The 25,368-nt window shown below is 45.2% G+C and overlaps 1 protein-coding gene across 3 annotated transcripts in view; it reads left to right on the top strand.

Annotated features, from left to right (window-relative positions):
* gsdmeb (gasdermin Eb) overlaps positions 1-23,796 on the top strand; it is a 45,152-nt gene extending 21,356 nt beyond the window's left edge. For 2 of the 3 annotated variants that reach the window (XM_078538978.1, XM_078538977.1), the window contains exons 7-10: positions 2,070-2,197; positions 14,342-14,540; positions 15,134-15,207; positions 22,906-23,796. In XM_078538978.1, coding sequence (XP_078395104.1) covers positions 2,070-2,197; positions 14,342-14,540; positions 15,134-15,207; positions 22,906-23,145 — 641 coding nt within the window. In that variant the 3' untranslated portion in view covers positions 23,146-23,796. Of the gene's footprint in view, positions 1-2,069; positions 2,198-8,434; positions 8,479-14,341; positions 14,541-15,133; positions 15,208-22,905 lie in introns of all 3 variants that reach the window. The other variant, XM_078538979.1, reaches the window with a different exon arrangement.
* Positions 23,797-25,368: the final 1,572 nt, after the last annotated feature.

Here is a 25,368-nt window from a genome sequence, read left to right as displayed (position 1 = left end):
TGGCGCTTCTCCAGCTCCATTGCCTCCTGCTCGTATCTGGTTATAATGGCCAACTGTGCCTGGCCTCCGCCAGTCTGCATCCGATCGGCGGCATTGTGTGCAGTCTTCTCCTGAAAAGGAGAGGGGAGCATTGATTAGTCCACCCTGTACCTGGATTGCCATTGCATCCCTGCCACTCCCGCCTGAGTAAAACATTGCAGGACTCTGTGAACTGTGACCCTGCAGCTGCCGCACACTCACACCAAGCAGCTAGGACTGACCCCCTCACCTTACCCACATGCTGCCTCCATCACTTTTGCCACCCACACAGTTTCACCTTGCGAAGCAAGGACGCATAAGCACGTGGAATGTCAAGGGCAGTAGATGTATGGGAGCCTCGCCACCTGGAAGTTCCCCTCCCAGCATGTCAGCAGCCTGACTTTGACATGTTTTGGAGTTCCAGCTCTGCGCCTAGGTGCAGATCCTTGAGGTAGCCCCCTTGAGGTAGCAGTCTAATACATGCAGTGGGTGCAGAACTCATCTCAGCACAATCCTCTCAGGGTGAACTAGGCATGGGCAATAAATGCTGGCCCACCCAGCGAAGGACTCATGCTGTGAATGATTCAATGCAGTAACCACATTCAGAGCTGGGGGGCAGGGGCGGGGGCAGGGGCAGGGGGGGGAAGCCTAACTGCTGTGTTAAGTGACCCATGCCAACACAGTACTCACCCTTCCCAGGTCATTGAAACGCTTGCAGCACTGAACCCAGGTGCGTCGCACCACATTGTGTGAAACCACTATCTCTACCACCTCCTCCCAGGCATGTTTGGTCATGTGAGGGGGCATCCTCCTCCTGTACCTGGGAACAAGGATCTCGTGCCTCTTCGAGGAGGGCAGCAAGGCACTCGTCCGAAAAGCGAGGGGCACAGTGCCCCGCTGACCTGCTCCCCTGCCTCGCCTGCTCACCAGTAGTGCTCTAGGGAGCCCTTCTGCTGGCTATGGTTCACAGCCTTTGCAAGGCTGCAGGAGCGCTCTTTAAACAGGCCTCCCAGTTGCCATTGGACCCAGTGGCCATTGCAGTCCCACTGCCGCCCACCCACTCTCACTATCCTTGGGAGCTGTGTTTCACGCTGGGTGTGCCTTAATTGGCCCACCCATGTAAAATGGCGGTGCGGAGCCAATTGCGGGCGGCAATCGGGCCACTCCTAACCGGCCTGCCCAACGGGGAGAAAATTCTCCCCTATGTCTCTGTGACAGCATTGATTACTTACAGCATTTCTCGGGGGAAATTGTTCTCACTGGTATTAGCTGGACCTAAGATTCTCTCAAAAATAGAGAAGTAAGCATGCTATCAAGGTGAGAATCTAGGCTGTGAATTTGGTTGTGTTCTTTTAATTTACTGAATTCAACAAATCTCTCCAATTGATGCATTGCGGAGCAATAATTTAAAACCCGATTCAACATTTCTTGACAAAGTTTATTGATATAAAGCTGTGTGTACAGTTGAGTTTATACGTCAACTCCTGGTTTAATTGCTTTAGTAGCAGATAGTTATAAAATAATGAGGGCTCAGAAGCAGTGTAACTATAAATTGGAATTTATCTGTGCCTACACAGGCATCAAGCATTCATAATTTTAAAGAAGCTGGAAAGCACATACCTCTTGTAATATGGGTCCATATCCATTTGCTAAGTGTCACATTTGTTTTATTGAAAATAGACGTTTGTACTCTATTGCACTTATGCTATATGTCATGATTCAGAAGTCCATTTGCTTCTGCTTGGCATTCATGTGATAAATTTCGTGCAGCCTGATTATGAAAAACTGGAGGTTGAGGCCTGATCTTTGGGGTGTCTAATTCCTATATTATGTTCTATATATTAAAAGCACAAAAGAATACCACATATTCTAGTACAATGCATTTGCTCAATGATAGTGAGCTTGCTAAATATGTTAACATCCTCCTTTTTCATTTCAATGTAATGATTTTAAATGCTTTCTAGTCAAATCTAAGCAGTTATATTCTATGTAAACTGGTTTAACATTGACACAATAGTGAAATCAGCATTCATATCATTAATACTTTGCAGCTATTGAAGAGGCTAACCATCAGTTCCAGCCATTCAGTGAACTTTCAGAGGAAAAGTGTCAACAACTGTTTAAATTTTACTGTGAGTTCTTGTACCATGAAGATGTGATTTCCCTTCTTGAAAATATTGTAAGTAAATTATCTTGGCTGAATGGTATCCTCCTTTAGAGTAAAACTTTATTATCATTTTTGCTGATAGTTTGGAATAGTGGAACATGCTGCTAATGAACCGAAAGCACATCTATCTGAGGAATAAATAAATCCAGCAGTTGCTTTTCAGTGATGCTAATGAAATTTTTTTTCAAGCATTGGTCTTGCAAATTAAGTGGCTTCCTCTTTTCACTTGTACAGTACTGGGTGAAATGTCAGTAGTAGTTCATAGCACCCAAAATATTGAAGTAGGCAGTAAAGGGAATTTAGGATCTGTTTATTTCCCCTCTGGAAATGGATGAGCCTATGACACTTCCAAATGAATGTATTAGTCACTCGCAGGGAACATAACACTTTCCCTCTCAATTTCTCTTTCCCCTTCACCCCCTGCATTCTGCCAGTGATCAAAGTGATCCAGTATTGAGAAACTTCAACATTCTCAGGAAATCACAATGTAATTAGATTATCCAGCACCTCGTTCCTCCCAGTGAAGTCAAGTGTCACCTAGTGATGTAGTCTTTGATTAAGATAGGATGAATGAACTTCTTCAATATGGGCAATTGATTATTTCCTTGAACCTATGTTGTTAGCAGATTGAATATTGAAGTATATCTTCTCGTGTTACACTGTGACAAAGTAGAGTCAGAGTCACGAAGGAGAGCTTGAGTTTACTATCATTGTACAGTGGTTACCTATTGGACCAACATGTTGATGGTCCCTCCCAAGGTAATTTCCAAGACACTGATCTACAGTAGTATTCATCTTGTTCGGCCTTGGTAACCCTGGACAATAAACAATCACTAATATACTCAAAACTGGCTTGAAGAGGCAGGTCCTCAGCGTCACTATGAATTTCTGTAACATTATGGTGTACATTGATTTTTAAATGAAGTTGAAAGGATGTTTAGTTACTTGTTGGAGGGATGGTCTTCTCTAATCAGTATTAGTTAATCAGTATAAATAAAAAAATAGCACTGGAGAAATTAATGGGGCTAAATGGTGAAAAAGCCCCTGAACCTGAACAGGGAAATAGTGCAGATTGTGATTGACAAACCCAGGATCATAGCATGGTTGCAACACAGAAGGAGGCCATTCAGCACGTTGTGTCCATGCCAATTCACTACGAGAGTAATTTGGCTAGTCCCAATCTGCCAGCCATCTCCCCAACCCCACTTTTTCCCTATAGCCTTGCAAATCTTTTCTTTTTAAACAATACCCAATTCCCTTTTGAAAGCCACACTCCGGCAGTGCATTCCTGATCCTAACCACTCGCTGTATAAAAAAAGCTATCCTCATGTCGCCTCTGTTTTTTTTGCCAATCACTTTGAATCAAGGTCCTCTGGTTTTTGAACCTTCAGCCAATGGGAAAAGTATTTTAGAGTCATAGAATTATACAGCACAGAAACAGGCCTTCTGGCCCATTGTGTCCATGCCAGCCATCAAGCACCTATCTATTCTAATCTCACTTTCCAGCAAATGGCCAGTAGCCCTGTATGCTATGGTGTTTCAAGTGCTCATCTAAATACTTCTTAAATGTTGTGAGGGTTCCTGCCTCTACCACCCACTCAGGCAGTGTGTTCCAGATTCCAACCACCCTCTGGGTGAAAAAGGTTTTCCTCAAATCCCCTCTAAACCTCCTGCTCCTTACCTTAAATCGAAGCCCCCATGGTTATTGACACCTCCGCTAAGGGGAAAAGTTTCTTCCTATCTACCCTATCTATGCCTCTCATAATTATGTATACCTCTATCAGGTCCCCCCTCAGCCTTCTCTGCTCTAAGGAAAACAACCCTGGCCTATACAGTCTCTCTTCATAGATGAAATGCTCCAGTCCAGGCAACACCCTGGTGAATCTTCTCTGCACCCTCTCCAGTGCAATCACATCCTTCCTGTAGTGTGGCAACCAGAACTGCACACAGTACTCCAGCTGTGGCCCAACTAGCGTATTATACAGCTCCAACATAACCTCCCTGTTCTTATACCTCGGCTAATAAAGGCAAGTATCCCATATGCCTTTTTAACCACTTTATCTACCTGTGCTGCTGCCTTCAGGGACCTATGGACATGTACACTAAGGTCCCTCTGATCCTCTATACTTCGTAGGCTCCTACCATTCATCATGTATTCCCTTGTCATGTTAGTTCTCCCAAAATGCATCACCTCACACTTCTCAGGATTAAATTTCATTTGCCACTGCTCTGCCCATCTTACCAGCCCATCTATATTGTACTGTAATCTAAGGCTTTCCTCCTCACTATTTGCAGCACCACCAATCTTCATGTCATCTGTGAACTTACTAATCATACCTCCTATATTCACGCCTAAATCATTAATGTACACTGTGAACAGCAAGGGTCCCAGCACTGATCCCTGCGGTACACCACTCATCATAGGCTTCCAATCGCAGAAACAGTCTTCGATCATCACCCTCCTCCACCTGCCACTAAGCCAATTTTGGATCCAATTTGCTCTGGATCCCATGGGCTCTTATCTTCTTGACCATTCTCCCACGTGGGACCTTGTCAAAAGCCTTACTGAAGTTCATGTAGACTACATCAACTGCACTACCCTCCTCTCCACAACTCGTCACCTCCTCGAAAAATTCAATCAAATTTGTTAGACATGATCTCCCTCTGACAAAGCCATGCTGACTATCCCTGATTAATCTCTGCCTCTCTAAATGGAGATTAATCCTGTCCCTCAGAATTCTTTCCAATAATCTCCCTACCACTGATGTTAGACTAACTGGCCTGTAATTACCTGGTTTATCCCTGCTACCCTTCTTGAATAATGGTACCACATTTGCTGTCCTCCAGTCCTCTGGCACCTCTCCTGTGGCCAGAGAGGATTTGAAAATTAGCGTCAGAGTCCCTGCAATCTCCTCCCTTGCCTCACATAGCCTGGGAAACATCTCATCTGGGCCTGGGGATTTATCCACTTTTAAGCCTGCTAAAACCACTAATACCTCCTCCCTTTCAATGCTAATTTGTTCAAGTATATCATAGTCCCCCTCCCTGATTTCTACACCTACATCATCCTTCTCCATAGTGAACACAGATGAAAAGTAATCATTCAGAACCTCACCTACGTCTTCCGGCTCCATGCACAGATTGCCGCTTTGGTCCCCAATGGGCCCTGCTGTTTTCCTGGTTATCCTCTTGCCCTTAATATAGTTATAAAATGTTTTATCTTGCCTACCAGTGTCTTTTCATGCTCCCTCTTCGCTCTCCTAATTACTTTAGGTACCCCCTTACACTTTCTATACTCCTCTAGGGCTTCCACTGTTTTCAACCCTCTGTATCTGCCATAAGCCTCCTTTCTTTTTTTCCTTATCTAATCCTCTATATCCCTTGACATCCAGGGTTCCCTGGACTTGTTGGTCCTACCCTTCACCCTTATGGGAACATGTTGGGCCCTGAACTCTCACTATTTCCTTTTTGAATGACCCCCACTGGTCTGATGTAGACTTTCCTACAAGTAGCTGCTCCCAGTCCACTTTGGCCAGATCCTGTCTTGTCTTATATTGAAATTGGCCTTCCCCCAATTCAGGACCTTTATTTCCAGTAGATCTTTGTCCTTTTCCATAACTACCATAAATCTTCGAGTTATGGTCACTATCCAGGAAATGCTCCCCCACTGACACTTCTACCACTTGCCTGGCTACATTCCCTAAGATTAGGTCCAGTACTGTCCCTTCTCTTGTAGGACTTTCTATGTGCTGGCTCAAAAAGTTCTCCTGGATGCACATTCGGAATTCCGCCCCTTCTGAGCTTTTCACACTGAGACTATCCCAGTTAATATTGGGGAAGTTGAAATCCCCTACTATTACTACCCTATTATTTTTGCACTTCTGAGATTTGCCTACATGTCTGCTCCTCTATCTCCCCCTGACTGTTTGTTTGTTTGTTTGTTTGTTTGTTTGTAGGCCTATAGTATACTCCCAGCAAAGTGATTGCCCCCTTTTTTGTTTTTAAATTCTATTCATGTGGCCTCATTTGTGAAACCTTCTAAGATACCATCCCTCCTTACTGCAGTAATTGACTCCTTGATCAATAGATGCACCTCCTCCCCCCCCACCCCGGTCACAGCTGATGATTCTATACCCTGGAATATTGAGCAGCCAGTTCCGTCCTTCCCTCAACCACATCTCTGTGATAGCAACAATATCATATTCCCATGTGCTAAACAACACCCTCAATTCATCTGCCTCACTTGTAAGACTCCTTGCATTAAAATTGATGCAATCCAGCCTTGCTTTATTCCCTTGTGCCTTAACAGGCCTATATTTGCTCTGCCTTCCAGACTGACTTAATTTCTCTTCTATATTTGGCTGTGCATCACCCCTCCACTCTGTATCCCACCCCCCTGCCAATTTAGTTTAAATCACCTCCCCCAGCAGCAGTAGCAAACCTCCCAGCAAGGATGTTAGTCCCGTCCATTTCAGGTGCAACCCGACCGACTTGTACAGGCCCCACCTTTGACAGAAACAGACCCAATGACCCAGGAAATTAAAGCCCTCCCTCCTGCACCATCTCTTCAGCCAAGCATTCACCCTCCTTCTCCTCCTATTCCTATACTCACTAGCACATGGCACAGGGAGTAATCCAGAGATTACAACCTTTGAGGTCCTTTTTAATCTGCTACCTTGCTCCCTAAATTCTTGTTGGAGGATCTCATCCCCCTTTCTACCTATGTCATCCGTACCAAATTAAACCACGACCTCTGACTGTTCGCCTTCCCCCTTCAGAATGCCCTACAGCTGTTCTGTGACACCCTTGACCCTGGCACCAGGGAGGCAACATACCATCCTGGAGTCACGTCTACGGCCGCAGAACCGCCTGCCTGCACACCTCACTATTGAGTCTGCTATCATTATTGCTCTTGCGGTCTTACTCCTCCCCTCTTGTGCAGCTGAGTCACCCACAGTGCCGTGAACTTGGCTTTGGCTGCACTCTTCAGAGAAACTTTCACCCTCACTGTTTTCCAACACAGAAAAACGGTTCTTGAGTGAGATGCACTCTGGGGCTTTCCTGACTACCTGCCTGCCTCCCTCCATCTGACTGGTGGTCACCTATTCCTTCTCTGGCTGCACTTCCTTAAACTGCGGAGTGACCACATCTAAAAACGTGTCATCCACAAAACCCTCAGCCTCACGGATGCACCTCTGTGTGTCCAGCTGATGCTCAAGCTCCAAAGTCCGTTGCTCAAGCTGGTCAAGTCGGTGGCACTTCCTGCACATGTGGTCATCCAGACTGCAAGGAGTGTCTAAGAATTCCCACATGCTGCAGGCTGTAGAACACACGGGACTGAGCACCCTTGCCACACTTTTTGTTTTTAATTAATCGACTATTTCCTTAAATTTAAGCCCCGCTCTGCTCACTGAAGCCTCGCTCTTACAGCCCTCCCCGCTCTGCTCACCTAAAGTTTTTTTTCCTTATCTACACTGTCCAGGCTCCTTGTGATTTCGATCACCTCTATCAAATCTCCGCTCACCCTTCTCTTCTCCAAGGAGAACAGTCCTAGCTTTGCCAATTTGTCCAATTACTGAAGTCTCTTGTCCCTAAATTATTGTCACAAATCTTTTCTGCACCCTCTCCATTACATCACATCGTTTCTAAAGTGTGGCACCAGCTTTAGAGACAATACTCCAATTGAGGTCCAGCCAGTGTTTTGTAAAGGTTTCCCATAACATCCTTGAATTTGAAATCTGTGCACCTGTTAATTACAACCATGTTATTAACTGATTTCTCAACCTGCCCTGTCACCTTCAGTGATTTGTGTACATATCCCCCCAGGGCCCTCTGCTCCTGCAGAGGAATTGGATCCCTTATTTTATGTTGCCTTGCCTTATTCTTCCTCTGAAAATGCATCATTGCATATTTCTCTGCATTAAATTTCATCTGCCACATATTCCACCAGCATGTCTATGTCTGCTTGAAGTAAATCCTATCCTCATCCTGAGTTCACAGTACTGTTAGAATCTTCTGAAAATTATGGACGTAGGGTATATGGATTTTCAGAAAGTATTTTGATAAGATATGAGGTTATTACACACAATTTTTCAGATTGGAAGTAATATATTAACATGGATTGAGGATTGTTTTGTTTTTGTCCATTAACTAGAGTAGGAATAAGGATGACATTTTCAGGTTGTGGACTGTAACTAGCTGTGTACTGTATGGATCAGTATTTCAGCTCAACTGCTTACAATCTTACAGATCTCCGATTACAATTCAAGTTTCTGACGATGCAAAGTGGAAAGGTAAGTGATGAGGAGGACAAAAAGAGGATATAGATTGGTTGAGTGGCCAAGGACATGGCAGATGAAATTCAATATGGTGAAATGTGATGTCATCCACTTTAGTAGAAAAAAATTTTAAAAGGCAGAATATTGTTTGATTAGTGAGAGACTGGGAAATGTCTGAATTCTGAGGAATCTGAGTGTCCTTGTGTGTGAATCTCAGAATGTTAACATGCAAGTTTAGGAAGCAGGTAGGAAGGCAAATGGTATGTTGGCTTTTGTTACAATGGGATTGGAATAAAAGAGTAAAGGACTCTTACTGTGATAACGCAGGGCATTGGTGAGGCCATACTTGGATTACCATATGCAGTATTGGTCGTCTTGCCTAAAGAAGGACAGAATTTTCTCAGAGGGATTGCAATGAAGGCTTGCCTAAGTGGTTCCAGCGATGAGAGGACTATCCTATGAAGAGACATTGAGTAGACTAGACCTATATTCCCTGGAGGCAGGAAGCATACTGAGGTAGTAAATGAGTATTTTGCATCCATCTTTACCAAGAAAAAAAGATGCTGCCCAGGTCATGATGAAAAAGGAGGTAGCTGAGCCATTTGGTGGGCTTAAAATTGACAAGGAGGAGGTATTAGATAGGTTAAAGTTGATGAGTCACCATGACCTGATAAGATGCATCCAAAGATACTGAGTGAAGTAAGGATGGAAATTGCAGAGGCATTGGCCATAATTTTCCAATTCTCCTTGGATACAGGGATGGTGCCAGAGAACTGGAGAATTGCTAATGTTACACTCTTGTTGAAATAAAAGGGTGTAAGGATAAACCCAGCAACAACAGGACTGCTTGTTTAACCTAAGTGGTAGGGAAGCTTTTAGAAACAATAATTAAGGACAAAATTAATGGTCACTTGGATGAATGTGGGTTAATTAAGAAAAGCCAGCACAGGTTTATTAAGGGCAAATTGTGTTTAACTAACTTGCTTGAATGGTTGATGTGTGTGTGGAATTCCAAAAGGCATTTGATAATGTGTCACTTAGCAAGCCTGCCAGCAAATTGAAGCCCATGGAATAAAAAGAACAATAGCAACATGGATGCAAAATTGGCTGAGTGACAGGAAACGGAGAGTAGTGGTGATTGGTTGCTTTTTGGCCTGGAGAAATATTTATAGTGGGTTTCCTCTGGCATCAGTGATAGGACCCATGCTCTTATATCTATTAATGACCTAGACTTTGTACATGGCACAATTTCAAAATTTGCAGAAACTTGGGAGTATTGCGAACTGTGAGGAGGATAGTATTAAACTTCAAAAGGACATAGGTTGATGGAATGGGCAGGCAAATGACAGATGAAATTTAATGCAGAGAAGTTTGAAGTGATTTATTTTGGTAGGAAGAATGTGAAGAGACTATTACATATTAAGGGTACAATTCTAAAGTGGATGCAGGAGCAGGAGAACCTGGGGCATATGTGCATAAATCATTGAACGTGACAGGGGGGATTGAGAGAGTGGTTAATAAAGCATATGGAGTCCTGGGCTTTATCAATACGGGCATAGAGTACAAAAGCAAGGAAGTTACATTAACCTATGGCTCAGCCTCAACTGGAGTATTGCATCCATTTCTGAGCTTTGGAAAGATGTGAAGGCGTTAGAAGAGGGTGCAGAAAAAATTTATGACCATGGTTCTAGGGATGAGGAACTTTAGTTATGTAGAAAGATTGGAGAAGCTGGGGCTGTTCTCCTTGGAGAAGAGAGAAACAAGAAGAGATTTGATAGAGATATTCAAAGTCATGAGGGGTCTAGTTAGAGTAGATAGAAAAAAACTATTCCCGTTGGCGGAAAGATCGAGAACCAGAGGGCACCGATTTAAGGTGATTGGCAAAAGAAGCAACAATGACATGAGGAAAAGCTTTTTCCATGCAGTGTGGTTAGGATCTGAAATGCATTGCCTGTGAGTGTGGTGGAGGCAGGTTCAATCGTAGCTTTTAAAAGGGAATTGGACCATTACCTGAAAAGCAAGAATGTACAGGGCTTCAGGGAAAAAGCAGGGGAGTGACAGTAGGTGAATTGCTTTTCCAGAGAGCCGGCACAGATACGAGGGGCTGAATGGCTGTCTCCTTTGCTGTTAGCATTCTCTGATTATATAGGGTCAATTACATGTTGGAGGGCAGGCTCCACTCACCCCAGCATAAATTTTTGGCTGTAAGCCCACCTCCGCTTGGACGACGCCCCTTTAGCTAGTGTGAGGCAGGATTTCCACCAGCCTCCAAGAGGAAGTCCTGTCTCATTGAGCTGCTAGCCAATCGACGACCAGCAGCTCTGCACCACACCAGGATTGATGGCCACTGCTGGTATTACTGGAGGCCTGGGAGAAAAAGGAGCTGTGGATGCACAGGTAAGCCTGGGGTCTTGCCAGGACTGGGTTGGCAGGCAGGCCCTGTTGAGGGTGGTGTGGGGGCATCTTTGACAGTGCAGGAGGGGTGGGTAGATGCAGGGAGGCAAGATTGTGGACCGGGGGGCCTCCCATTGGGACAGGAGGCCAAGGAAGAGGCACACAATTCCACCCCCCACTTCACTGACCAGCAGGGATAAACTTTCTGGCTACATGTTTGGCACAAGCCTCTCCTGCCACCCGTTAACTTGGAGCAGCGGTGGGATGAGACCTTAATTGGGTATTAATTTTCCACATAAGATCGTGGCGGGACTGCGAGTGTACAGGCTGATGGCAAGCACGTTGTCGATGGCATGGCAGCCCAATTTACGGGGTATACCCACCTTTTTTCCTGCCGTTGGTTGACCCATAAAATTCAGCCCTATGAGTTTAGAAGAGGTGATCTCATTGAAACATACCATTGAAACAATTCTTCAGTGGCTTACAGGGTAGATTCTGGAAAAAAAAATGGTTCCCCTGTTTGAGGAATCTAGATGTGGGGGGCACTGTCTTGGAATAAGGGTAGCCATTTAGGAATGAGCACAGGAGGCTGCTCAGTAAGATAAGAACCCATGGTGTTGGAGGCAAGGTACTAGCATGGGTAGAAGATTGGCTGTCTGGCAGGAGGCAGAGAGTGGGGATAAGGGGGTCCTTCTCAGGATGGCGGCCGGTGACTAGTGGAGTTTCGCAGGGGTCAGTGTTGGGACCACAACTTTTCACTTTATACATTAATGATCTAGATGAAGGAACTGAGGGCATCCTGGCTAAGTTTGCAGATGATACAAAGATAGGTGGAGGGACAGGTAGTATTGAGGAGGTGGGGAGGCTGCAGAAGGATTTGGACAGGTTAGGAGAATGGGCAAAGAAGTGGCAGATGGAATACAATGTGGGGAAGTCATGGACTTTGGTAGGAAGAATAGAGGCATAGACTATTTTCTAAATGGGGAGAGAAGTCAGAAATCTGGAGTGCAAAGGGACTTGGGAGTCCTAGTCCAGGATTCTCTTAAGGTTAATTTGCAGGTTGAGTCGGTAGTTAGGAAGGCAAATGCAATGTTGGCATTTATTTCGAGAGGACTAGAATATAAAAGCAGGGATGTGCTGCTGAGGCTTTATAGGACTCTGGTCAGACCACATTTTGAATATTGTGAGCAATTTTGGACCCCGTATCTCAGGAAGGATGTGCTAGCCCTGGAGAGGGTGCAGAGGAGATTCATGAGAATGATCCCAGGAATGAAAGGCTTAACATATGAGGAACGTTTGAGGACTCTGGGTCTATACTTGATGGAGTTTAGAAGGATATGGGGGGATCTGATTGAAACTTACAGAATACTGAAAGGCCTGGATAGAGTGGACGTGGGGAAGATGTTTCCATTAGTAGGAGAGACTAGGACCCGAGGGCACAGCCTCAGAGTAAAGGGAAGACCTTTTAGAACAGAGATGAGGAGAAGCGTCTTTAGCCAGACAGTGGTGAATCTATGGAATTCATTGCCACAGAAGGCTGTGGAGGCCAGATCATTGAGTGTATTTAAGACTGAGATAGATAGGTTCTTGATTGTTAAGGGGATCAAAGGTTACGGGGAGAAGGTGGGAGAATGGGGTTGAGAAACTTATCAGCCATGATTGAATGGCGAAGCAGACTCGATGGGCCGTTTGGCCTAATTTCTGCTCCTATGTCTTATGGTCTTATGGTCTAAAGCTTGAGAATCTTTGGATTTCTCTTTCCTAGTGAGCTGTGGATGTCCAGTCATTGAGTATATTCAAGACAGAGGTCAGTAGGTTTTTGGGTACTAAGGGAATTAAGGGATATGGGGTGGTGCTTGAAGGTGTAGTTGAGGTAGAAGATCAGCCATGATCTTGTTGAATGGTGAAACAGCCTTGAAGGGCCAAATGGCTTCCTCCTGCTCCTATTTCTGTTCTTATGTTATAAGCCTTGATAGGAGCCAAGCCTGAATTTCTTCCCATGTCCCACCTTGCTGCAGGTTTCCCTTCATTTCTCTTTGAACGCTTATGGCTTGAAGATATTTTTTGAATACATAGTTGAGTATTTGTGAATTATACTGTTTGAATATCTTGATTTAACATGGTACACATTTAGTTCTGTTTTAATCAAGTACACAGGGCTGAATTTTCGGATGAGCATCAGGACCATATACAGGTCCCAATTCTGATGGTGTCTGAGTCCTGCCCACCTGCACGATTTTCCTGGAGGTGACCAATTAACAGGATGCCTCTGGAGCCCTGTCTAATTAAGGACATCATGTGGGCTGCGCAGGAGGGCCAATTGGAGTGCCCCAGGCTTTCAGTGGCCCGCTGCCCAACTGGGAGGCTTGGATGATGTCGATATAAATGGGCGACAGCAAAGGTGCTGCAAGATGGAGGCGTCCTCCGATGTTTTCTTGACTGCTGGGTACAGCTGTCGGGCCATAATTGTGGAGGGGGAAATGCACCCACAGGATGGCCTGCGGCCCTGCTGTGTCCTGATAATCCCTGTAGCTGAGGGAGGGGGGTGGAATTTAAAGGAGATCTTACTGTTCTTTGGCTGCTACTGTGAGGTGGCCTCAAGGCAACAGTTGGGCTTTGGTTTCCGTCGGTGGGAGGACAGGCAGGGTGATGGTGAGGAAATAGACAACTCAGTTGGACTAATAATAAAACTTATTGATGTCCCACTGTTCTGCAGTGGTAACCCTCCTCAATGAGACATGCCTCTGGGTAAAATGGTGCAGAGGCGGCAACGTGTCCGGCAACTGGCATACCATACAGCTGCCTCCTAACCTGTCTCTGTCGCCATGGCAAAATCCAGCCCATTCAATCAGATGGATCACACCACATGTGGATGGAAATGATGATTTTCACATGGTGATTGTAGAGTGAGCAGGGGCAAGCAGGATTGGAGCATACTGTTTACTGGGTGTACCAAATTGGCGATAGATCTGCAGTTGTATTTGGAAAGGTGGCCTGTAGTTGACAACGTTCTGCTCCTCTTGAGGTTTTGTTGATCTGTCCAAGTTCAACATGAACTCTCAGTTAACACCACTGACAGGAGACTTGGTTGGAATATAACCAGAAACATAATAGCTTCCATTTAACAGTTGGCAAACGTCTGAAGTGCTTTTCACAGGTTTATTGTAGAAGAGTCAGAACCAGCGTACATTATTTTGCTGATGTCAGTGAGAACTGCATGAGCAATGGCACGGGTCTGAGTGGGTAATGAAATTGGTTATTTTCCCTGGCCTCTGAAGCCTCAGCCCAAAAATGCTGGATCTGAAGGCAGGTAATAAGATGAATTCTAGTGTGCCCCATTTGATCAAAGTCTCGCCATCACTTGGCCAGGTGAGATGGTGTGAGGCTGAACCACTTTCAAATAATGAATATGGTTGTACCTATCACTGGTCATAAAGTGCTCGCCTTTATGCAACATCAGTTTTATTTGTTTGGTATTCTGTAGCTGGATAAGCTTTCTTCAGCGGAGCAGCCAAATCTAATGGGACTACAAGAGTTGGAGTCAACACAGGCACAAAAAGTTAAAGATCTGCTGCACATTTTAGGCTACAACTGCCCAGGTGACGATGGCTCTTCAAAGAACGAAGATGCTACAAGACCTGGGCTTTTTACAGCTGCATTCTGCCTTTTTAGTGCTTTAGATGGTAAGAACGAAGTTTCATGCCTGGAAATATTTTTGAAATATTAATCAGCAAACAAATAACATTCTCATTGTTAATATTTTTCACAGTGTATTTGCCTGGAATTTCTCTCTAGGTTGCCTGGTCGGAAATTAGAAAAAAAAACCCGGAAAAACAATGTAACTATCCAATAATCCATTTCTCCTGGGGTTTTGCTGAAGTTACACTGGGAGAACAGGAGAACTGCAGAAATTCATGGCTATAATGAATGTTATAAATGAAAAGATGTCATGATTTGAATTTTGTTTACTATCAAAACCAACAGGTCTTTATCAAGAACACTTGTTTAAAAAAAACATTTAACTAAACAAGTAATTGTGGTTAAATGAATTGGTTTAAATTTTAGCAGAAAATTCAAAGAATTACTTCTGTTTTCAACCAAGTTTTTTTTTGTGTGGAATAATTACCAAAGGGAAGTTTTTATCAATGGGAACAGTATTTTCTTAAAGGAACCTTTACTTTTGTCGCATTTACCAAGCTTTGTAATTGATTTAAAGCTAAAGTTAAAACAATATCTGGATTATTTTATGTTGAATGTACCTATTTTATTTGTCTAGGCATGTCTGAAGAAAGTCTTGCAGTTTTGGGTATTTGCTGTGAAATTCAAATTCTCCCAATATTGCTTTATTTGGTAAGTTTCCATAATTGATGGCTTATTGTGTACTTCCTAATTTTTTTGTTTTGGTTTTTTTCCCCTCATAGTCATAGACTTGGTGAGGTCACTGTTCCCTCAAGCATCATAAGACTTTCAGTACCTCACTGTCACAAATTCAGGTGTGCTTTTGATGCCTTAAATGTCGTCTTTGATTCATTGACATCAATTGCTCCTTTAAAGTGTGAATATGTTGCTTTTATGGAACTGGATTCGCACTGCCCAATATCTACTTGTACGATTGCTTAACTCGAAGTGTAACAGTAGCATCCCCTTGTGATCTGGACCACTTTTTCTTTTATTTAGCACAAAGGAACAATTTAATTGTCTGACTGAACTGAGTACGCTAAAAATTTTCTCACCAAGATATTTTCCTTGCTTTCCCCCCCGTAGCCTTGCTACCAAACGGCGACTTATGCTTGGTGATTTCAAACTGCAAATCAACTCTCATTGCCCTCTCTCCTCTGAGTTCAGAAAAATACAAATTAGCACCTGAAAAGGGACTAATTTTAATATTTGAAAGATACTTGTTGAGAGTTATCACTACCCAATCAATCAATCAGTCAATCAAGATTGAGTGCAACCAATGTGGTGGGATGTTGAGTTTAATCAGAGTTTAAGACTGGATATGATGCACTAGGTGTACAGCAAAACACATATGGCCATGATGAGTATTGAGTATAATGGTCCAGATAGGATAGGATAGATGGACTGCGATAACAGCTCTCTCTTTCTTTCTTTCTTCCACTTCTCTTTTCAGTGCCAAGTCTTCTAGACTTCTCAAACCTGCCAGGCGTGTTTGACCAGAGTCTTCCTTGAGAGTTCTCTACTACCGTCTACTGCATTGAACTCTCCCAAAGTCTTTTACATTATTTCCCTTTTTCAATGGCTGATACATAGTTGGATTATTGATAGGGTCTTATGCTCCTATAAAGATTTACTTTATTTCGAAATACCATATGAAGTGTTGAGCTCTGACTGAACCTTGGATTGAAGCTCCTGCCTTTAATGCCATTCACCTGCCATTAATTTCTTGAGCTTTTGTACGTACATCTGGCCTTGATCAATCACTTTTACCTCATTTTTCCCTTACCACATCTCAAGCTGTCCTTCCTGACCGGTTTTGTTCTCCCAGGGACATTCCACCTCCGGCATCAAACTAACTCCCAAAAGTTTCCTTATTTGTATCTATCCCCTCTATCAGTTATTTATGTCTCAGGCTGTTTGTAAGACCTGTTAACAAGTTGTTAATAATGACCATTCAGTTCATGTTCTTATTCCCTATCAGGCTGTTGAACCGTGGTGGTGTTTAGTAATCTTCCACATGCACATGCTAATGAACTCATGTACTTCGGCAAGCATCTTAATTAAGCAAGGTTAAATGAATATCTATAGATATATTGCTAATTTCTAACATGCCTTTGTTACCTCCAGACTTGACTACTCCAGTGTACCCCTGGCTGGCCTCCCACATTCTACTCTTCATAAGCTTGAACTTATCTAAACTCTGTTGCTTGAGTCCTAACTGTTTCCAAGCCTTATTTACCCATCACCTCTATGTTCGCTGACCTGCGTTGGCTACCAGTCAAGCTACATTTTGATTCGAAAATACTCATTTTGTTTTCAAATCTCTCCATTGCCTTGCCCCACTCTATTCTGGAACCTCCTCAAGCCCCACAACCCTCTGTATCTGCACTTATCTAATTCTGGCCTCTTAAGCATCTCTGATTTAGTGGCCCCATGATTGGTGAATCTGTCTTTATTTGTCTCCATCCTAAGCTCTGGAATTCCGTCCCTAAACTCCTCTGCCTCTCTACCACATTTTCATCCTTTTAAGACACTCCTTGGAACCAACCGCTTTGACCAAGCTTTTGGTCATCTGACCTAATATCTCCTTTTGTGACTTAGTGTCACATCTTGTTTTGTAATGCCCTTGTGAAGCACCTTGGGATGTTTTATTACATTAAAGGTGCTATATATTTTTTTTTTGGAAAAATATACTTTATTCATAAAATATCTGGAAGATCATTCCAAACCATTTCAAAATCAAAATTACAAAAGTACAATCAGGTTCAACTTTTACAACATGTATCACGAGGTGCATCAATACAATCAATGACAATTACAATCATTTGCAGACATTCATTTTGAGCTGTACAGCCCGAGGGGCTCTAAACAGTTCGCAGTCCCTCGGTGCACTGTGGCAGAGAGGTCTTAGACAGCGACCCTGCCCCATTGCGCCTTTGCGGCAGCTGCCCCAAGCTTTAGTGCGTCCCTCAGCACGTAGTCCTGGACTTCGAATGTGCCAGTCTGCAACACTCGGTCGGGGACAACTCTTTGCACTGGAAGACCAACAAGTTTCGGGCAGACCAAAGAGCGTCTTTCACCGAGTTGATGATCCTCCAGCTGCAGTTGATGTTTGTCTCGCTATGTGTCCCTGGGAACAGCCCGTAGAGCACAGAGTCCTGTGTCACAGAACTGCTCGGGACGAACCTCGACAGAAACCACTGCATCTCTCTCCAGATCTTCTTTGCAAAGGCACAATCTACAAGGAGGTGAACAACGGTCTCTTCCCCACCACAGCCACCTCAAGGGCAACGTGCAGAGGGGGTGAGACTCCTGGCGTGTAGGAAGGATCTGACGGGGAGGGCCTTTCTCACCACCAGCCAAGCTACGTCTTGGTGCTTGTTGGAAAGTTCTGGCGATGAGGCATTCTGCCAAATGACTTTGACAGTCTGCTCGGGGAACCATCCCACATGATCCACCCTCCTTTTCCCGCAGGGCCTCTAAAACGTTATGTGCCGACCACTGCCTGATGGACTTGTGGTCAAAGGTGTTTCTCTGCATAAATTTTTCCACGAGGGACAGGTGGTACGGCACGGTCCAACTACTTGGAGCGTTCCGCAGCAGCGTGGCCAGACCCATCCTTCACAACACCGGGGACAGGTAGAACCTCAGCACGTAGTGACATTTGGTGTTTGCGTACTGAGGATCTACGCACAGCTTGATGCAGCCACACACAAAGGTGGCCATCAGTATGAGGGCGATGTTGGGCACGTTTTTCCCCCCTTTATCTAGAGGCTTGTACATTGTGTCCCTGCGGACACGATCCATTTTCGACCTCCAGATAAAGCGGAAGATGGCTCGGGTAATTGCCACCACGCAGGAGTGTGGAATGGGCTAGACCTGCGCCACGTACAGCAACAGCGAGAGTGCCTCACACCTGATGACCAGGTTCTTACCCGCAATGGAGAGGGAGCGTCGCTCCCACATGCCCAGTTTCCTTTTCACCATAGACACTCGCTCCTTCCAGTTTCTAACACATGCCCTGGTCCCTCCGAACCATATCCCCAGCACCTTCAGGCCGTCAGCCCTGACAGTGAAGGGGACAAAGGATCGGTCAGCCCAGTTCCCGAAGAACATGGCCTCGCTCTTCCCACGATTTACCTTGGCTCCCGAGGCCAGTTTGAACTGGTCGCAGATGTGGATCAGTCTGCGCACCAACAGCGGATCCGAGCAGAAGACGGCGACATCATCCATGTACAGGGAGGCTTTTACCTGAGTGCCTCCACTGCCTGGGATCGTCACTCCTCTTATGCCCGGATCCTTCCTGATGGACTCGGCAAAGGGTTCTATGCAACACACGAAAAGAACAGGCGAGAGAGGACAGCCCTGCCTGACTCCAGATTTAATAGGAAAGCTATCTGTTTCCCACCCATTGATTGAGACTGCGCTACTGATGTTAGTGTAGAGCAGTTGGATCCAATTTCGAATTCCCTCCCCAAACCCCATTTTGGAGAGCACATCCACCATGTAGATGTGCGATATTCTGTCAAAGGCCTTCTCCTGATCCAAGCTGATGAGGCAGGTATCCACACCCCTGTCCTGTACATAGGCAATTGTATCCCTGAGCAGCGCGAGGCTGTCAGAGATCTTCCTGCCCGGCACAGTGCAGGTCTGGTCAGGGTGAATCACCAATTCCAGAACGGATTTGACCCGATTGGCGATGACCTTGGACAGAATCTTATAGTCCACATTCAACAGTGAAATGGGTCGCCAATTTCTAATTTCCTCCCCCCCTTGTGATTGTAGATGAGGGTGATAATGCCTTTCCTCATGGATTCTGACATACTGCCGGCCAGGAGCATACTCTCGTACACTCCTAGCAGGTCTGGGCCGATCAAGTCCCACAGAGCCGAATACAACTCCACCGGCAAGCCGTCGCTTCCAGGAGTTTTACTCTTCTCGAAGGACTCAAGGGCCTTAGTCAGTTCATCAGGAGTTAGCGGTTTGTCCAGGCTCTCCCGCGTACTGTTGTCTGAGACCTCCGTGATAGAGGACAGGAAGGACTGGGAGGCCGTGCTGTCCGTGGGCTTCACGTCATACAATCCGGCATAAAAGGATTTGCTGATCCTCAAAATGTCGGACTGCAATGACTTTACTGAGCCATCTTCTTCCTTCAGGCTGCTGATCACAGAGCTCTCTCTGTGTACCTTTTGGAAGAAGAAACGTGAGCACGTCTCATCCTGCTCCACGGAGCGGACTCTGGAACCGAAGATGATCTTGGAGGCCTCCGAGGCAAAGTGCAAGGCTTGCTGGCTCTTCACCTCTTGGAGTTCCTCCTTGACATCGACCCCCATCGACTGCAGCCGGAGCATATTCTGCATGCTTTTCTGGAGTCGAGACATTTCCCTCTGTTCCTTTCTAGCTTTCTGGGTGCCTTTGAGGATGAAAAACTTGAGGATGTTTCCCTTGATCGCTTCCCACCAGTGTGTCAGGGACTTAAAGAGGGGTTTCACGGTTCTCCAACCTTCGTAATCCCTCTTGAGCTCCTCAATGTTCTCTGGGGTCAGCAGTTGCACATTTAGCTTCCATGCCCCCCTGCCCACCCTCAGGTCCTTCTCTAAGTGGCAGTCTGCCAGTAGGAGGCAGTGGTCAGAGAAAAACACCGGCTTGACGTCAGTGGATCTGACTGTGAATGCACGGGACACAAACAGGAAGTCTATCCTGGAACGAATGGACCCGTCTGGCCGCGACCAGGTGTATCTACGCTGCGCTCCGTCTGCAGGGTTGCTGAAGACGTCGTGCAGCTTGGCATCCTTAACTGTTTCCATCAGGGATCTGGACGTAGCGTCCAATCTGCTGTCGGCCCTGCTGGATCGTCCAGCCGCATCGATGATGCAGTTGAAGTCACCGCCCATAATGACCGGCCTGGAGGTCGCCAGCAGCAGTGGGAGCTGCTGAAAAACCTCCAGCCACTCGGCCCCTTGTGACGGGCCATACACGTTAATTAACCAGAGTGGAGCGTTCTTGTACAATACGTCTGCTACGAGGAGGCGCCCGCCCACCACCTCCTTAACCTCGGAGACGGTAAAGTTGCCTCCCCGCAGCAGAATACCCAGGCCGGAGGAACGAGAGTCATTTCCGCCCGACCAGATTGATGGCCCATGGGACCACCATCGTGACCATTGCCTGTAGGAGCTGAGGTGCGGTATCGCACACTCCTGCAGAAACAACAGGTCAGCTTTGACCTTGGCAAGGTAGTGTAAGGTCGCAACACATCACGTAGTAGATTTAATGCTACGCACATTTATGGATACAATCTTTAAACCCATTTTAAAGCATTTATTCTCCTACCAAACCCGTTGTCTCTGAGAGTCCCAGTCCTTTAGTCTGCTCCTTCATACCCGTAGTGAGCTCAAATTGCTTCACTTTGGATGGGCTGAGGTAGTTCTCCTTGGCAGTGTTCTGCTCAGGTGGCATCTGGGGGTTCGCGTAGAGAGCGGGTTTTGAGATGACCTTTGCTGGAGAAGCTTCTCCAAAACTCACCCCCTCTGGGTTGTTGCTGTTCCTGGCTTTCCGGAGCTGGGGTGCGATGATTGCCTCACTGCTCCCAGATTCCAGGGGCTGTGGTGCACTGGCCTCCTCAGGTTGCAGGCAAAGTTGGGGTGCGCTGGTCTCCTTGTTGTCTCCAATGTTCTGGAGTTCGGGTGTCTCGTCCTCCAATACCCTGGAGCTTTGCCGCCTCTTCTGTCGGTGCCGCCCTGGCACTTCTTCATCCGAAGAGCTGCTGCCTTTGTCATCCATGTCGGATGGGAGACGCCCCTTGCCACTTGTCTGGGAAGTGGCTTTGCTTCTTCTTCGCTCCTTCTTCCTTTTGGCTCTCTTCACCGTCTGCCACTCCCCCTGCTGCTTTTCCACTGCTGCCTCCTCCTCCATTGATTCGCTGTCCTGAGGACTGGGAGGTTCAGGGGGTAGTGCTGCTGATTGGCTATCTGTTGCCTCAATCTCTTCCTCCACCTTGTCTCTCTCTGTGTCCTCCTTTGTCCCGTTGAGCTCCCTGGGGGCCTTGGTGGTTGGAGTGACACGAAGCATTTCTTCTGCTTCCCCCTCGTTGGCTTTGGCTGCCTGTGCGTAAGTACGGCAGCGTTTGGGGCAGGTCCTGTAGAGGTGACCTGCCTCGCCACACAGGTTGCAGCACTTGGCCTGTTTGCAGTCTTTTGTCTGGTGCCCTTCCTGTTTGCAGATCTTGCAGAGGGAGGCGCTGCAGTTGGCCGCCACATGACCAGCCTTGCCGCATGAGCGACAATGCTTGGGTTGCCTAGCGTAGACCAGGTAGCCACGGTTTCCCCCGATAGCGAATCTGGAAGGAGGGTGGAAAATGGCTCCCTTACCGTCGGTCTTTAGCGTAACCTTAAACTGGCATTTGCCTGTCCAGATCCCCAAGTCGTCTCAAATCTCGATGCCGCTCCCCACCTTATCGGACCATGTCGGCGACAGGGACGAAGGGGTTGTACAGATGCACCATCACCACACGGTCCTGTTGCAACGGCAGAGCAAAGAGCGGCTCCACCGTCAGGATCTTCATCTCCGGCAGGTCTCTCTTCTCCTCGAACACCCTCAGGAGCTGGACGCAGTCTGCCACCCGCTTGTACGTCACGTCGAAAAATCCAGCGCTAGGGAAGTCCTGCAGGGTGAAGATCTCCGGAGCTTCAAAACCGCATGCCTTCAACAGGATCCTCCTGGCAAAGAAGGCCCGATCCATAGGTGATCCTCCTTCGCTGTCCTTCACCGTGACTCGGACGGTGTTAGATAACCCATGGTATAGGTTTCGATTGGTTATAGCCTTTGCTTCCCGACCTTGCCTTGGCAGAACCATGATCATGGTCTCTCCCCTGCCAGGTAACCGTGAAGGGGACAAAAAAAAATCTTTCGAGTTATCAACAGTCACAGATTGCAACTCTTTCGAGTACAATCACAGTTTCTTGGTTTCCGGGAGTGGGACATGAACCCACAACCCTCTGATTCAAAGGCGAGGGTGCTATGAACTGAGCCACAGCTGACACCTCCCAAAATGTAAGTTGTTGTTAAACTGATTAGAACTAATTTGAAGAGGCAGTTGCTTGGCTGGCTTCCCCTTCAGTGCCACAACACATTAAAGTGCACCTATCTCTTTTAGTATTTGTAATTGTTTTTGTAACAAATGGTCAAGTAATGAAAAGAAATTACAATCAGAAGTGCCTTCTCCAGAAAGTTTAAAGGATTATAATGCTTGCATTATGCAAACTGAGATTATGCAGAGGATCAGATTGCCAGTTCAGCATGTCGCTCCATATAAGGGGACACAGGTTATAGAAAACACAAATCACTCATTGACAGACTGTCTCCTCTTTACAGATTAATCACACCCCTGATGACGGAATGTTTCCTATTGATAATCCAGACCTCCTGCTCTTAAATGAAGAGGATAACTTTTACATAGCTGAACGTCTATTTGCTTTATCAAATGTTTGCCTTGAAAAGAAAGAATCAGCCATCAAACTTGTGACTGGTAAACAGCCTGGAATGCTTCCGGTGTGTCTCTGCATAGTTCTGCACGGATTTGCTACCCTAAGTGGGATCAAAAGAGGAGCATAAATAATCCAAATCTGCAGGCTTGAATGTGGTTTAAAAGAAACTTGAGCCTAATTTATTGTTTTAATAATTCAGTAATATTTAATACAGTTGATGCATTGTAAAAATGACTGATTAATATTTCATGAAGGAACTAGGTGGAAAGTTCACAAGAGTTGTGAATTCTAGCCAGTGTCAAAATGAGATATGTCGTGTCCCATTAGTTTATATAATATATCCTATCCTGTAGAAAATTACAGAAGAGAAATGTATGAACTATATGGTATCAGGAATTGTAGATTAGCTCTGTAGAATTGTCTTCTTGGAGAGATTGAAACTTGTCTGTTAGCGAGAGACACTATTACTAGCCCCTACCAGAAAAGTTTGCCTAATTTTGCATTCAAGTGCACTCAAAAACAATCGGTGATCATTTGACATCAAAAGATATAACTTAGAACCAGTTTTTCATCAGTCAGCAGCACTCCTTGCCATCTTTTGACAACAAATGTGATCATTGGGCATCAAAAATGATCAGCAACTCAATGCATTGTAAAACACAAGGAAAACAATTACTTAAATATCTGAATTTATTAAATTTTTCATTTTGTCGAAAAAATCCTTTTCAGGATCTTTTACATGCTTGAGAAAACCTTAAAAAACCAGATTCCCATCAGTTCTTAATTTGCTACATGCATCAATTGCCCATTAATTGTCCTTTTAATGCCAGTCACCTGACATTAACTTCTTGAGCTTTCGTACATACATCTGGCCTTGATCAATCACATTTTCCTCATCTTTTCCTTACCACATCTCAAGCTGTTCTCCCTGACCAGTTTTGTTCTCCCAGTAACATTCCATCTCCAGCACCAAACTAACTCTCAAAAGTTTCTTTATTTGCATCTATTCTACTATCGGTTATTTATGTCTCAGGCCTGTTTGTAAGACCTGTTAACAAGTTGTTCATAATGACCATTCCATTCGTGTTCTTATTCCTTAACAGGCTGTTGAACCATGGCATTGTTCAGTAAAGTAACTTCTATTTGCACGCACTAATGAATTGGTGTACTTTGGCAATCATCTTAATTAAGAAAGGTTAAATGAAAAGCCTAGCACAGCTTTGTACTTGCTGTTTGTTCTAAGTACCTAACCATTGTTATTACACCAGCCCCCTTTAATGGTGTGGTTGAGCTCGGACTTGCTCATAACTGTGGCTCATGAACCCTGGAAAAATAGCATTTGTATTTGGTAAAATTGCTAGAGATTAGAGTTTATCTTTGAATGAGCACATCAAATGGGATTGCATGGTTTTAAAGCAAGTTCTAGTGACTGGTTACATTTTATGATGAATGCAATTATGGGCAAAAATGTAGAATTCTGAGACTCCTGCCTTTAAAATGCCACATTTCATTACAGGGACACCTTGTCACCATTTAAGATAAAGGGTTACCTCCATAGGCTCTCAAGTTTTTTGCTTGCCCAGCCTTTCTTGGTGCCAAGGCTTAGCAATGATTAGACTGTCACTGATACTTCGATCCTAAATCCCAGAACTGAATTTGTTTACTTCACCACCTACCTATAGGTCTTCCCTGAGAATACTCTACATGCAATACATGTGCTTGCTTTTATATGCCTGATTACTGGTAAATGTATGTACTTAACAGCTTGAACAACCTTTAGGGGCAAAGGCTTCTTCTTGTCCATTCCTGCAGAGGCTGTACTCCTGCAGCATGACTTGGTCTAGAGGTCCCTTGGGAACAGCGTCAGCAACAGACACGTTAACGCCAGGTTTGGCTTTTCAACATCCTTGAGGGCCACCAGTTGCTCAGGATCATAGAAACATTTGTGGAGGGCAAAGGTTCCACTTTCTCCTGACCAAGGCTCCGAAAATTAAGAAACTCGTTTGAGTATGTGACAATACAAATGATTGGAGATGTGTGCGGCTGCCAAAGTAAGGTAACTCAGTGGTTGTGTCACAAGAAAAGCCAGACCATATCTTATTATTTGCTCTATGAACTGTACTTACATCAACTCTCCTTTCCCAGTCCCATTTGTGACTCATCTTGAATCTATATCCTCTGTGTGTGGTGATATCTTGAGCGTCCTGCTGCATGTCGGTGGGATGGGGAGGGCTGTCATCATGAATGTCCTGGTGATTATTAATCTCTTCATGATGACTATCCTGATGCAGGGCACTGGTTGCTTGTGTTTAAAAAAAAAAAAGAAAAAGTTTTAATAATGGGGAATGTC

Source organism: Cetorhinus maximus, chromosome 3 (assembly GCF_964194155.1).
Source record: "Cetorhinus maximus chromosome 3, sCetMax3.hap1.1, whole genome shotgun sequence".
Classification (NCBI taxonomy): domain Eukaryota; kingdom Metazoa; phylum Chordata; class Chondrichthyes; order Lamniformes; family Cetorhinidae; genus Cetorhinus; species Cetorhinus maximus.
This window is presented reverse-complemented; position numbering and strand designations above follow the sequence as displayed.